Source organism: Lepidothrix coronata, unplaced genomic scaffold, assembly GCF_001604755.1.
Source record: "Lepidothrix coronata isolate B3197 unplaced genomic scaffold, Lepidothrix_coronata-1.0 Scaffold68, whole genome shotgun sequence".
In the NCBI taxonomy this organism is placed as follows: domain Eukaryota; kingdom Metazoa; phylum Chordata; class Aves; order Passeriformes; family Pipridae; genus Lepidothrix; species Lepidothrix coronata.
In genome coordinates, this window is record NW_016690248.1 from 3,385,090 (window position 1) to 3,399,244 (window position 14,155).

At 36.7% G+C, this 14,155-nt stretch overlaps 1 protein-coding gene and 1 long non-coding RNA gene across 2 annotated transcripts in view; one reads left to right on the forward strand and one right to left on the reverse strand.

The window, feature by feature from the left end:
• GABRG3 (gamma-aminobutyric acid type A receptor gamma3 subunit) overlaps positions 1–14,155 on the forward strand; it is a 314,021-nt gene that overhangs the window by 282,900 nt on the left and 16,966 nt on the right. The window contains exon 7 of the mRNA XM_017818520.1: positions 12,292–12,444. Within this exon, the coding sequence (XP_017674009.1) occupies positions 12,292–12,444 (153 nt within the window). The remainder of the gene's footprint in view (positions 1–12,291; positions 12,445–14,155) is intronic.
• Positions 10,190–13,425, reverse strand: LOC108499061. Its single transcript, XR_001875400.1, has 3 exons — positions 13,356–13,425; positions 12,758–12,828; positions 10,190–10,279 (listed from the first exon to the last, which is right to left on the reverse strand). It is a non-coding gene; the product is annotated as an uncharacterized LOC108499061 (long non-coding RNA).

Here is a 14,155-nt window from a genome sequence, read left to right on the forward strand (position 1 = left end):
AAAAAGTTAATATTGTTGAAAAAGAAATCCATGATTTGGTCTGGCTTCACTAAACAGAATGACTTTTGGTTTTGTGTCCCAAAAACTAACTTCTGGCATCAATGGATATTGATATCAGCCTGCACTATAGCTACTCTATTCTACAATTAACTATGAATTATGAATGAAACATCACCTTTGTGTCACTGAACCATTTACCTTGCTCATCCCCTTCTTTAGAATTTTTCTCCTCTCTGCAATTCTTTGTGGTCACTCTTCCTTTTCCAGATCACACAGAGATAATGTAGAAAGAAGTGGGCTCTTGCTCAAGAGTGAAAAGAACTATTTAAAGATGTTTTATTGAATGCTACACAGGGAAAACTGCTGATTTCTTCATTTGCAACAGGGAGAACATTGGTAGTTTTTCTAAGAGTGTGTAATTTGACAGGACCCACTTAAAAATCAGTGCATGTTATTGTTCTGTAGTTTAAATCTTATGCACTGCAGGATATAAAATGAAGATAATTAATAATTAAGCACAAATAATTCCCTAGAAACAACAAGGAGAAGGATATCAGGAGTCTCAGGCTAAATCTATGATTTTGTGTCTTTAAGATTTTAAGCTAACACTCTTGGCAAGTTAAAGCCAAGTTTATTTCCAGTTGAACTGAAATAACAGAACACTTCTTACAAAACCAAGTGAAAGTTTGAGCATAGAGTTCTGAAATTAAAAATGTTACTCATAAATAGAGATGAACAGATGAGAAGTAGTTGGATTTGGATGAGATTTAGTCTGGCTTTTTCATTCCTCACAAAAGAACTCAAAAGTACCAAACAGACTGACTAGACAGTCCAGGAAGACAGTACACTAAAGAAAAACAGCTTGGAGAAACAGGAAAAAAGGAAATTTTTTTTAATCACAAAATTAATTTATTAATAGCAGATCGTAACAAAGGCACTAGGGAGTGTGAAGGAAAAAAAACCCATTCTGTTAATACCAGAGGTACAAGCTGGGGAAATTAATAAAGGCAATACTCATAGCCTGATTATGAATATATATTTGAAAAGGTGATATCAATCAAATTTGAAGAGACAAAACAGTCATTGCTTGGAATGTAATAAAGTACGATAATATTCCAGTTAGAAAGGCTTAAGTAGGCAAAGAAAGAGCTAAAATAACAGTCAGAAGTAGAATTACCTTTCTCCAGCTGTCAAAGGTCTTGGAAGTAAATAACTGTGAGTGCATATGGATCAATATTATTCCTCATTCTACCAGATAAAACAGCACTCAGAATGGAAGCTTGCATCTGTTACAGACTGCCAAATGCCTTCGTAGGAAAACAAAACTTATCTACCTATAATGAGGAGTGGGAAATAATTTCACCAGATGGCTTTAATCTGATAGATTATGCTAGAAAGCTACTTCTGCAAATACTAGTATTCCTTGGAATTTCTCTTTACAATTCCTTAACAAAAATAGCATTGTCTTCAGCATGTAGGAATTTGATGTGAGATGGAAAGTTAGAGTATAAAAGATAAACCAAGTCTTCCAGTTTTTTTGAATGCAAGTAATCACTTACTGACTGTGGAAAAGAGAGAACACGATTTAACATGGATGTGAAAGTCCTTGAATGCACTCAGAGGATGGCAACAAAAGTGGTGAAAGAGCTGGAAGACATGTCCTGAGAGGAGCAGCAGAGAACTTTGGGTTGTTCCAGTTTGGAGAAAAGGAGGTGGAGAGGTCACCTCACTGCACTCTGCAGCTTCCTGAGGAGCGGAAGTGGAAATGGATGTGCTAAGCTCTTCTCCCTGGTGTTTAGTGAGAGGACACATGGAAATGGTTCAAAGCTGTGCCAGGGGAGATTCAGACTGGACATTAGCAAGCATTTCTATACTGAGAGGGTGGTCAAACACTGGAACAGGCTTCCTAGCGAGGTGGTTGGTAGCCCAAGCCTGCCAGTGTTTAACAGTCATTTGGACAATGCCCTAAATAACAGGCTTTAACTTGCAGTCAGCCCTGAAGTGGTCAGGCAGTTGGACTAGATGATCCTTGTAGGTCCCTTCCAACTGAAATCTCCCTCTCCTCTTCTCCCCTCCCCTCCTCCCTCCCCTCCACTCCCCTCCCCTCCACTCCCCTCCCCTCCTCTCTTCATTACCAGTCACTTTCCCAGCACAACCTCTTCATTAATTCCTTCTTTACTTAACATAACCTTTGTTAAATTGATAGTAATAAGTTAAAGAGCTGGGGAAAGCTTGAGGGGAAACAAAACACTTTTATTTTTTCCCTCCCTTCAGTTTCAAAAATCTGTAAATAAAATTACCAAAGTAGTTACAGATTTTTCATCCTGGCATTGGTCTTGAGCAAAGTTATGGAACAGCTGATCCTGAGATAGATTCATACAAAAATAGAGAGTAATATAATTAACACTAATAAACATTCATTCATAGAAACTAACTCCTGTCTAAATAACTAAATATCATGTTTTGAGCTTATACATTTATGGTGATATTAATGTACATTTGTAAGACATCTCACATGATCACATTTTGATTAGGATGCTACAATGATAAGAAAATCAGTGTCCTAATCAAATTACTAAATTTTGACTACTTGGGAAGATTCATGACGTAGCTAGAAAAACCAAACCATTATTCATCAGGTCTTTCTGTTGAGATACTACATCTTCTGGCTTGGTGCTACTTAATACTTTTTTTTTAATGATGGAGAAGCAATAATAACATTAAGACTTGGTAAGTCTATAAGTGACACAGAGGTTGAGTGGTCAATAGTAGCTACAAGTCAGATAGCTTTGTAGCTTGGATGAAAGTGCCAGTAGGCATTTCTGTACTTCAGAACGTGTATTCAAATTTCAAACATGCATTTAGGATTGAAGCCTAATGATTTTGCTTTTCCAGAATTGGAGACCTGCCATTCTGGGTGTTGCAGGTCAAAAGCCTATGAGTTATTTCCTGTCAATTGATAGTTATTTCAAAATATACTCCTTGTTTGAAGGTATGGCCAAAATACTAAGCACAGGTTTTGCATATGTATTCAGAGAAGGTTATTCCCTAGACAAACAACATTTATCTTTTCTGTATATGTTATGCTTATGCAGCTGCTATTAAATTAAGACCTAATTCTGATGGCTTCACTTCAAGAATTATTTCGAAGAATCGTGGAGTGAGTGAAAGAGAGAGATTTCTCAGAGACTGGAAATAATTCCTCATGTTAAGAGACCATAAGTGTATCTTGAAGAATAAAGGGTAGTTTATTACCACTTCTAAGTACCTGTATGAGAAAAAGAAAAAGGGTTCAACAGTTTAGCAAAGATGAATTAAGGCTCAAGGTCTGAGTTGGTGCTAGATGACTGCAAACTAAGAAAAACCCACCTGTTTTTCCCAGTGAGAACAACTAGGTATTGAAGGAATTCAAGGCTTATAGTGCAACTCTATTGCTGAAATTTTTTAAAATAATGATAGGATACCTTTCTAAAAGGTGTTCTATTTTATCAATAACTCTTGGTTTGCAGCAGTGCTTACTTCAGAAAAATCTTATACCATTCAGAAAATGCAACTAGATAATCACCACAGTCTCTTTCTGAATGGAACATGACCAATAGGAAAGGGCTTCCAGCAGTAAGATAGTATTTAAAGCTTTCAAAAGATTGAAAGGGAAACTAATCTCCAAGAGTGCATGCTAGGAACAGGTGAGGTGGACTAGATGTTAGTATGGATAGAAAGAAACAGGTTACCCCATTCCACGATTATATAAAAGGTGTCATACTAATATAGTACAGTCTCAATGATTGTAGATGAGGACAAACTCAGGAATATTTTGGTTAAGTAAAAAGAATATCAGGTCAAGCAAAATACTTTTTTGGTTTGGGGCTTTTCTTTTTTTAATGTGTAAAATTAAATTCTGAGGAAGAAAGAGAAAGCATTTTATTTGAAAATGTTAACATGGGATTTTTTGATAGCTAATTGAAAACTATTTCAACTGGTTTGTGAATTATAAACTCACCAAATCCAGTTCTGTGGGACTTGGTAACAAACTGCAGCACAAATGGGCCTCCTCCCACAAAGAACAGCTCCTGTGAGTAAGAAATTCAGTCCAAGAAATAAATGAGAAGTGATTGGCATTGACAGGTGATATAAACCTGGGGGTTCTCAGTGCTTTTTAAGAGCAAAGTGAATGCAAGAGTCATTAAAGTTATGTATCCTCAGATATCCTATGGCATTTGGTGCTGTGGAGCGTGAAAAATGTTCTGTTCGAAAAGCATTGCACAACTCATCAATAAAAGTCTCTTAGGAAAAGGTTTCTACATAAAAGAAATTAATTTACACTCCAATCCTACATCTACTTTCACTGACATAGGCAGCTATGGCAATTTATTATTGTTTTTACTTCATCTGTTATTGTTCACTTTTGTTCTTCAAACATAAAAGAAAACCTGTCTGTGGAAAATAGCAAAGACTTCTTTGAAATGGTGAGTAATGGATCATGCCATGCTACACCATATTTGTGTATTGATTTTCTCTCAGGTTGATACATGAATGCAAATGGAGATTATGTGTGTAACTTTCTACCGCTAAGGCAGAAATTGAACTGGACTGGTAATCATGAATCGAAGTCTGCTTATGGTATTATCCATTTTATTCCCATTATGTGGCTTGATGAAACTGCATTTTTGGGAGATTTTCCAATATTACTTGTACCTTACAACAGACAAATTAAAATTCCATTGTTTTCATTAGTTCCATATTTCAAATAATATATGAAATGATAATTCTTGTTGCAAAATGAAAATATCATTATATCTAAAGATAATAGATTTGAATATCCTGAGAGCAGTTCTGATGCTCATAATACCTCATAGACAAACACCATACTACAACGTCACATGGCTTTTGAGGGAGGAGAGCATTATATACAGTAGTACAACTGGGAAGAAAGAATAGGTGTATTTTGCGTACATAATATAGCTTAAATAATATATAAACATGTAAGTATACTAATAAACAAAACATTCTCAATCATGCCATCAAGCTCTAAAATATTTTTTTTCAAACGTTTTATTTTTTGAATTAGTTTTGTGGGTAAATTGTTTTCATGGACCTTCATTCACCTCCAGAGCACATTTAAAGTACTCTAGGGGTACGCTGAAATTATTGCAGCTGAATCAAAAGTAACTGTCTTTGAAACTGTCAATATGGAATATAAAGAATCAACATGGGCACAAGAAATATGGGCTAGTAGGTTTCAAATGACTGCATGACACAATGAATTTGAAAGTCTTAAAAATGGGTCTTTTAATTATTTAATTTCAGTTCTTCATGAAAAGTTTTAGTATACAACCTACGTACGCCAGTGATACTGGCAAAAAAATTCAATACAAAGAAGTTAGACCTTTGAACAAATTCGGTGGTTTTCCACATTCAATCCTAAATGCCAAAATCAGAGGATGAAATAAATGTATGTTCTGGAAACATAGTCATTAACTTTTAAAAAACAGGCAATAGTTCATTTAACAAAAATGTCATTTTACAAAAATATTTTGAAAGTGCCGCTTGCTCCAAAGAAAACAAAACTTCAGTATCCAAGGAAGAACCAACAAAATATGTAAATTATTTTATAGTGATGAAAAAGATTGATGACTTCAAGTAAAAATGTGTTTCTCAATATTATATTCTTGCTATTATACAAGGAAACAAACTCAGCTTAATGTCTTGCAGTTCTGCCTAGGTGGGAAGAAGTCTTGGTCTGACTTGACTTTAAAAAATATCTTGCCTTCAGACAACGTGGAATCTAGTCTTTGTTTTTTACACTCTAATCTGTCAATATTTGATTTTTATTATGTATGCTTATGCATATATATACTTATAATTGAACATGATTCCTACAGGTACAAACAATGCTGTTGGCGTTAGTTGATTTTTTTCCCCCCCCAGTGTTTACTGATATAGCAATTTGTCTATGATAACGGGAAACTTTAGCACTCATGGTGTGAATGCATGCCTGCACAATTTGCTTTTCAGCTGTAAGAGCTGAAAGCCAAATCTGGGCTACACTGCTCTTGTACATCCATACACACACACAGCCACACTTCCTGATAATGTCAAAGGCAATTATGAACGCAAATGCAGAGATCTTTGGGACACAGAAAGCTATTTTGATCTCTGTGTCTATCGCATAAGACCCTTGCCTGTGACTAGACATCTAGTCACACAGCTGCTATGGCAATACATGTAAAAATTACACCTCTAAAGACCTGTATTTTTTGTGTAGTTAAACTTTCAACTTAAGCAGAAATGCATATAATCAGTGCCTGTTACCACTCCCAAGAACACTCATTTGAGGTGAGGTGTGAACATCTTTCTCTGCTGTACACACGCTCCCATCCAAACACAGCATCTAGGAATCACTGTGAAAACACCTAAATGCCAAAGCAGTGTAGGGAAATTTAAGACCAGCCCTTAAGCGACAGCATTACTTCAGTCATTTTGTTCTTCTTTTCGGCTTGGAAGCATTTGTTCAAGACTCCTATGGAGCAAAGATTGTTCTTGGAAATGAAAATTGCTGTTGTATGCTGCATGACACATTTTAGAGGAATGAGAATAAGCCTGCCATTAAGTCCTCAGCATTTCTTCATTATTTATATAAATGCTGAAGAAGATAAAGGCATTTTTAATGATACTTTCATGAGTCTCATTCCTTCTACATTTTTCTTCAAAAGAACTGCAAAACCCTGTTTTCCCCTTGTCTTTTTTTATTTTAATAGTAGCTCCTTTTGGAGTCATAATCACCTGTGAAGACATTAAGCTATTTCTTCTACCATTTTACTGAGGTTTTGGGTCCTCCAAAGTTCAAACTCCCTCCATACCTGGCTGGAGACATGTTAGGAGGGGATACCAGCTCTGAAGACCGACTGGTTGCTGAAGCATTAATAGTAGGCAGTGTACCTTAGGTAAACAGACATTGTCCTGGATGACTAATCAGTGGCAGCCAAACAGGTAGAAAATTTTCAGCTTACTAAGAAAGAAGGAAAACCTAGTTCTGGAAATAAAAAACTGGGCTTTGGGAAGCAAATATCTGAAAACAGGTTGGGGAGGAAATGAATAGCTAATGGCAGGATTAAATAAGATCTTTTTCCCAGCTTCCAAACTAAAAAAAAAAAAAAAAAAGCACTGAAGATTAGAAACTTAGTTGACTTACTATTATGTAAATTTGATTTATTAAGATAAGAAGGAAGATGGCTCAGTGTAGTCTCTGTGGTCTCACTTGTCAACAAAGAAATACTTGTGACACACAGTGTGAGTCCTTGATCTCATGACTAGGGCTTTCTTCTGTTAACAAACTCTCATAACAACATGGATAAACCTCCCACTCCTCATTAGTCTACATTTCCAGTGATGGACAATTAGCGTGTTACCTCCACCCACATGCTGAAGTTGCTCTGTTGTATCTTTGTATATCTGTCTTTGTAAAGTAATTCTTTGTTTAGCTTTTTTCTAAGGTAATTTGGATTGTAGAACTCATTAACCTCAGAGTAATGGGAGGATAAATGAAAATGTGACATAAGATAGTGTAGTGTAGTTTGAGTAAATAAATTATATTATATTTTAAATTTATTTATATTTTATTATATTTTAAATTTATTTATATTTAGTAAAATAACCATTTGCATTCTGCTAAAACATTACCTTTAAGGGAGCTGTTCTTCATAAAACATAGGCAAAATTCTGACAATTCAGGCAACCACATCGTTAGTCTTCAAAAGAAAAAGGAAATAGGTTATAGTTTAACATGGTCCATCAAATTCTACAGCAGTTCTTACATTAAAAATTGTTATTGTTCTAAATAGTGTCCTACTTTGAAACTAGAAACTTAGGCTTATATAAGTCCTATGGGTCACAGAAAGCAGTCATCTTAGTTTCATGGGAAGCATTGCTACACTATTTCTATTACTCCAGATTTGCTGCCTCAAGGTGCATGTTTTGCTCTCACTACAGAAAACTGATCATGCCCTGTTTTGCCTCAAGATATTTTTCATTATTTCAGTAAATTGATGGTCTGATCATTCAATTAAAAGTTAGTTTGCCTTCCTAGGAATATTATTTAAGTTGTTAAAAGGTAGAATTCCTCTTTGGGTTTCAAAATGAAGTTTTTGTGTATTAGGTATTCCAGTGGTCCTCCCCTAGGCAATCACTGTGTGATTACTTTTAAACCAAGTACACTGGCTTAATGATATGCTGTTTGGAAGGAGATTGTATCCCAGGTCTTTCAGAAGAGAGGAGAGTTTCTTTGTACAAATTATTTTGTTTGTATAAAGGAAGTCAGAAATGCATGTACCATGGCTACTTCTGTTTTATCTGTAGGCAAGTATTTTCAGATATATAGAGAATAATTACTTCTAGAAGGAATAATTTGAATAATAGTCTAGTGGTATTAGTAATTATAATAATAACAACAACAACAATAATAATGCAGTTTGGAGTGGTGCAATAAAGAAAGTAGCCATAGCACATACATGCTGGCTTTTCTGTGTGGAAAGAGAGAATCCAGGAATCTCAACAGCAAGTGACTTGGCTGAGGATAGAACTGAAGTGGTAATTTAATTAAAAATTGTAATTTACAATCGCTATTAAAAAAAAATCATTCACCATATGTTGTACAGAAACAGGCTTGCCTCTGAGAGAAGCCACAACACTGGTGCTTTCAGCTGGGGCTCTGAATTTCAACAGTGGTGATTTCCTCTTCCCATGAATATTGTCAGCAGCATTCATTGTCTCGGAGCTACATTCTCTCTAAGCATGGTTTGAGTACTGTAGGAGTACCAGCAAATTCTCCTCTTACATCCACTTTGTATCACTATTACCACAGAATCAAATTGCTTTGTATATTATCTATCAGTGTGTTCCCATAAATTAGAGGGCAGCACAGAGGGTACAGTACATAAGTAAATATGCACAGCTGCTGCCTGTATGACTGGGTCTGCCTTCTTCATTGTGAGAATTTCTGTGGATCTCAGACAAGAAAATAGGTTAGTGGCTAAATTAATGTAGGATTTCGTCTTCATTGGGTGCTTGTTATACATCTGTGGGTCCTTGTTGGATACCTGGGAATTTGCAGCTTTTTGTAAAATTTTACCAAGTCACAGTTCCTTTGTTTATCCAGTTGGAAGGATGTCCTGCAGAAAAGGTGAAAAGTTCTGTTGCAATAAGCATTGGGAAAGGAAAAAAGGAAGGAAGGATGGAAGGTGGAGGAGAACAGAGGAACAAGCAGAGAAGGAGTTGTGCATATCCTAAAGGATAAGGACATCAACTTTAACTGTGAAACCAAGGAGGAAAATAACTAAAATACCCTTTAAAAGGTTAAGAAAGTTATTATATTTAAGTACCCTCACAGAAGTTGCACAATTTAGCTCTCATCATGGAATCAAGGGTTGTGATAAACTCCTTGGATGATCTGTAAGTGTCTACAATGGTTTTGTCCACATCTGAGCCACTCACTCTCATTTTTTAATCATGGGAGAGAAGGGGAAATATTTTGGATACATTTACCTTCTAAAATTTACCTCTAAAACAGACAAGAAAAAGCATACACTGAAAGTACCAATTTCTTTCCACTGAATGTAGAAAAGAGGCTACAGTGTGCCGTCATCTGTAGAATTTCCCTTCCAGATATCTAAAATCACAGGAAATGAATGCTGCCTGAAAGACACTAAATCATTTCGTGACTAAATGTGGTGATGGACTCTCTACATCATGCAGTTTTCTCCCACTCTCAGTTTATCAGGTTTATTTTAGTTGAAGACCTTGGAAGCAGTGACTCTGCCTTACTCTCCCAGTACTCTCAATTGCTGTGCTGGGTATCAGGATCACACTATTGAGTGGAGCAGTGACCTGTGTGGGTACTGGAATTGTGTGTATCATATATCATTGTATACAATGAGAAGTCTGCAGATTGCTTGATTTTATACCATTTTCAAGCAGCTTTTATACAGTAACTAAATAAGGGAAATGTAAAGGCTTGGCATATTTCCTATAGAGTCTTTGATTTCATTTTTTGCTCATCCTCCTACCTTAGCAGACTATGTATGAAACACTAACATTTTCTTGAAATTTTTCAGTTGGTTCATGTCAGTAGAAGCACTGGTTTACACTGTACCTGATTCCTTACACCTGTTTCTATGAAATGATCTCAGTTGCTGTGGTGTTTCTTCAGTGCAGCAAAGCAGTCTAATAATAAGCCATCAGAACCTATGGTTACTAAACCACAGCAATTCCCTGGTGCCATTCCCTGCATGGAGAAAAGTGCTGGGAATTAGTGGAATGAAAATAATGCCAAATACACAAGACTTCTGAAATGACTGTCCAGCTTCTTGGGGTCACACACTTTTCACTGGCACAATACTTTTCAAAATGTACACATTCATCTAACAAAGGCATTATGGAAACACAGGGTTATCAAACTCTTCCAAATATATCTATCTCAAACTGATGTACTCAACACATAGGAACTTTTCCTTTTGAGACATTGTTTTAAGTTTTTTTCTCCAGTTCCCACAATCAGATTTTTATTTACCTTTAACTTTGTAGTTTATGATAATTCATTGATTTTACAGTGCTTTCAGAGATGCTTTGGATGGAAGTTATTCTTACTGAATGAATTTCTTTTCTGTGTAATATTTAGCCATAGTCAAATTATCCACTGTATTAAATACATTTGTTTATATGCTCTCTGTTACTGGAAGATTAAGCTTTAATTTGCCTCAGCTAATAAACCCATTATCCCTCTACTTGGGCGAGTTTATGTACATTCCTTGGGGGATTAATCTGTATGTGCTACCAATTTCTTCATTCCCATGGTTTGCTGTAACAGGATGTAGTCAGTTAGCTATAGTCACTTAGCTATTGCAAATGATGCCTTCTGTAATATCATACTGTAGAAAGTTAAAGTTTATAACAAGAAGCCATATAATTTATTAGGCCAAGTCTGATGTAGTCAGACAAAACCCCGTAAAAATTCTCTTCTTCACATCTGAAATGAAGCAACATACTTCAAACAAAGTACAGAAATTGGTCACAGTTTAGTTTTGTTACTGTTAATCACTGTGACTGAGAGAGAAGGATAGCCAACATCTATGGAGCTGAGGGAGTTGTTAGTAAGGACAGAGGTGATAAGGTTAGTACCCTCTAGTGAGGAGAGAGAGAGGCACAGATTATTATTCCCTGTGGTGTCACAAGGGTTAGCAGAAGAGATACTGCAAAAAAAAATCATATAATGTGAGATAAACTAGCCTTCTTACTGAGCTTTTGATTTTAGGGTTTTTACTATCCAGCAGAATAATAAACCTTATATCCAGACTGCCCTACTGAAGATTTATAATAATATATATAACGGCCAGTCTTCGCAAGCGAAGATTTGGGAAAGGTCATTAACCCTTCGAGCCTGCGCAGTGGATTTTTTAGGTGAGACACAGCGTGCGCTGAACTGAGCCCACCCTTTAATCCTGAGGTTCATCTGCCGGGGCCGAGTGAAGCTCGGATGGTGGCAGCGAGGTCCTCAGAACGTAGGTTTGTTTAGAGTGACCTTCTCTTAGATGGATTGCCTTACAGGGCTAACGAGCTCCATCTGCCCGGGGGGCTGGGAATCGAACCCGGGTCGCAGCGGTGAGAGTGCAGCACCCTAACCACTAGACCACCAGGGGCCCCACTGAAGATTTACAGTTATCAAAAAAAAGGCCACAACTGTTTCAAAATGAAGGAATGCTGACAAAAAGAGAGTCTATCATCAGCATTGAGGCTCTAGTGTCTCTAAATGACTTCTTATTAAGGGCATATTCATGTGCATGCTAGACTTGCCATAAAGACCCCTACTTTCTGATTCATATCTCAAAAGAAGATAACAGATGTCACTCAAACCTGAAATTAGGGCATGGAAGACACAGTCCGCAAAAGGAAGGATTCTGTGTGCCTTGGTTACAGAATCTGGTGAATGATAATATCTTCATGTTTGTGGTCATAAAGCCATCCAGAAATATCAAGTCCAGAAATTCAAGATGCCTTTCAAAACTTTACTCATCCAAAATGATTACTAACAGGTAATTTCTACAGAGAGCTAAAACTTAAGGAAATTAAAATGACATAGTTTACTTAAATTCCACGTGAACAATACTGCACAGATGCTGTTGAAACACTAAAAAATATTTCATATGAGTGTTTTTATAAAGTTTAAAATATTAGCAGATCAGTGAATAACTGTCTGTATCGCACCACAATGTCAATTTATTTTCTGTGTTATTATTGCAGGTGATTATGTAGTCATGACTATATACTTCGACTTAAGTAGAAGAATGGGATACTTTACTATTCAAACCTACATTCCCTGTATATTAACAGTTGTTCTTTCCTGGGTATCCTTTTGGATCAAAAAAGATGCTACACCAGCAAGAACAGCATTAGGTAAGTTTTTAATATTACCCTTTTCTTCTGTCTTTGTGATGTTCCTGTACTACCATTTGAAAATGTAAGCTTCCTTTCAAAGAAACCACTATACACTTTGGATTATTGCTACTACGTCTTGCAGACCCAGATCTACTTATCACTGAAACCTCTGGTTCTCCTCCTGTAACAGGAAGAAATTAAAGAATTAAGAGTATACCAGTCTGACCCTTTGGATGACACTGCCACCTATTTTGCATAAATCTCTTGAATTAATATCTATCTTCTTGTTCTCACTATGACATCTTAGTGACATTTTTTAAGAATTACTTACTTGCACTGCTGGTTCCGTCCCTTCTGAAACTCTTCACCACAGGGAATTGTGTCTTATATATGCACAGAAAACTGTGGGATATAATAGCATTAACTCATGAAAAGTGTTTTAGATTGTATGCTTGAAGTTAGGCTTCATGCTGGGTATATTCATATTTTTCATAGATTGTGGAGATTTATGGTGGTTTAGGTTTTCCAGAAGCTCATTTATATCAGGACCAACCTGTGCATTTTGGCAATGTGCTTTAGAAATGTTGACTTAGACACTTGGAAATTTATTCTTATATCTAAGGAAAACCTGTAGGTTTTGCCAGCATTAAGGATACAAGGCTATATAACTGCCAATTATAGGTGTACATCAGAATCAAAGGAAAAACAACATCTTAGTTCAGGTTGTGGTTACCAGGTCTGCCTATATAAACTGATTCAGAAATCTACCAGTCTAGGAAAAAAGCAGAGGCTATGTCAAGGTTTGCATGTCTTTCAAGGATAGAGGTTACCATTCCCAGCTACAGATTGCATCATTCTGCTGGAGTTTGTTATGAGGTGGAACCATTTTTCTGGGGTTATTTTAAAAGAAAGGAGTATTCAGTCCTCACTTCTTTCATGTGAGTGCCAAAGTGCTGTTAAACCTTGGTTCCAGCAACATGACGGACCCTTAGATTGACAGTTACTCTGTGACGTCCAGGACAGCAGAAAGACCACAGAGCAGCTGTACAACTGCCTGTTTCTGGCTGTGTAGACTTGCTTCAGATAGCCAGAAAATTGAGCAATAGGTCTTTAGTGTACTTCTTTGCTGAACGCCTTTCTTCTTAATTTGGGTGGCGCAGGGGAGATAAGGAAAGACTGACCATGCTCCATCTTTTTAAACAGGGAGTCTGAAGCCCCATGTGTGGGCAGAGTCACAGAGCATCCATTTGGGTTATCCTTCTTAATGCATAAGAGAAAAGACACCAAAGACACCTAACAGTTTGCATTACTGATTTGCCATAAGCAGTGTTCATATCCTTTTCCTGAAAGTGGTTCCCCACATCACACAGCTCAGTTTTCCAATTAATTAGACAGAGAAGTAGGTTAGATCACTAATCACTACAGTGTGACTCTCCCTGCTTCACTCTCTCAGCCAGCAAGAAGTTCAGACAAAAATGTATTCAGCTGTAGTCATGAATTTGGAGTAAGAACATAAAAATGAGATGTTCCAAGGCTATCACTTGTGGCTGGGCTTCGCGAACGAAGATTTGGGAAGGCTCTATCCACATTTGTTGCAGGCACGCTGGTGGCTTATGAGGCCAGTACGAGACAGACATATCCGATTGCAAAAGGCACAGCAGAAAGACTCCTTAGATGGTATATTCTGCAAGACACGGTTCTTTCTGCGTTGTCTTTTCTCTTCGAGAGT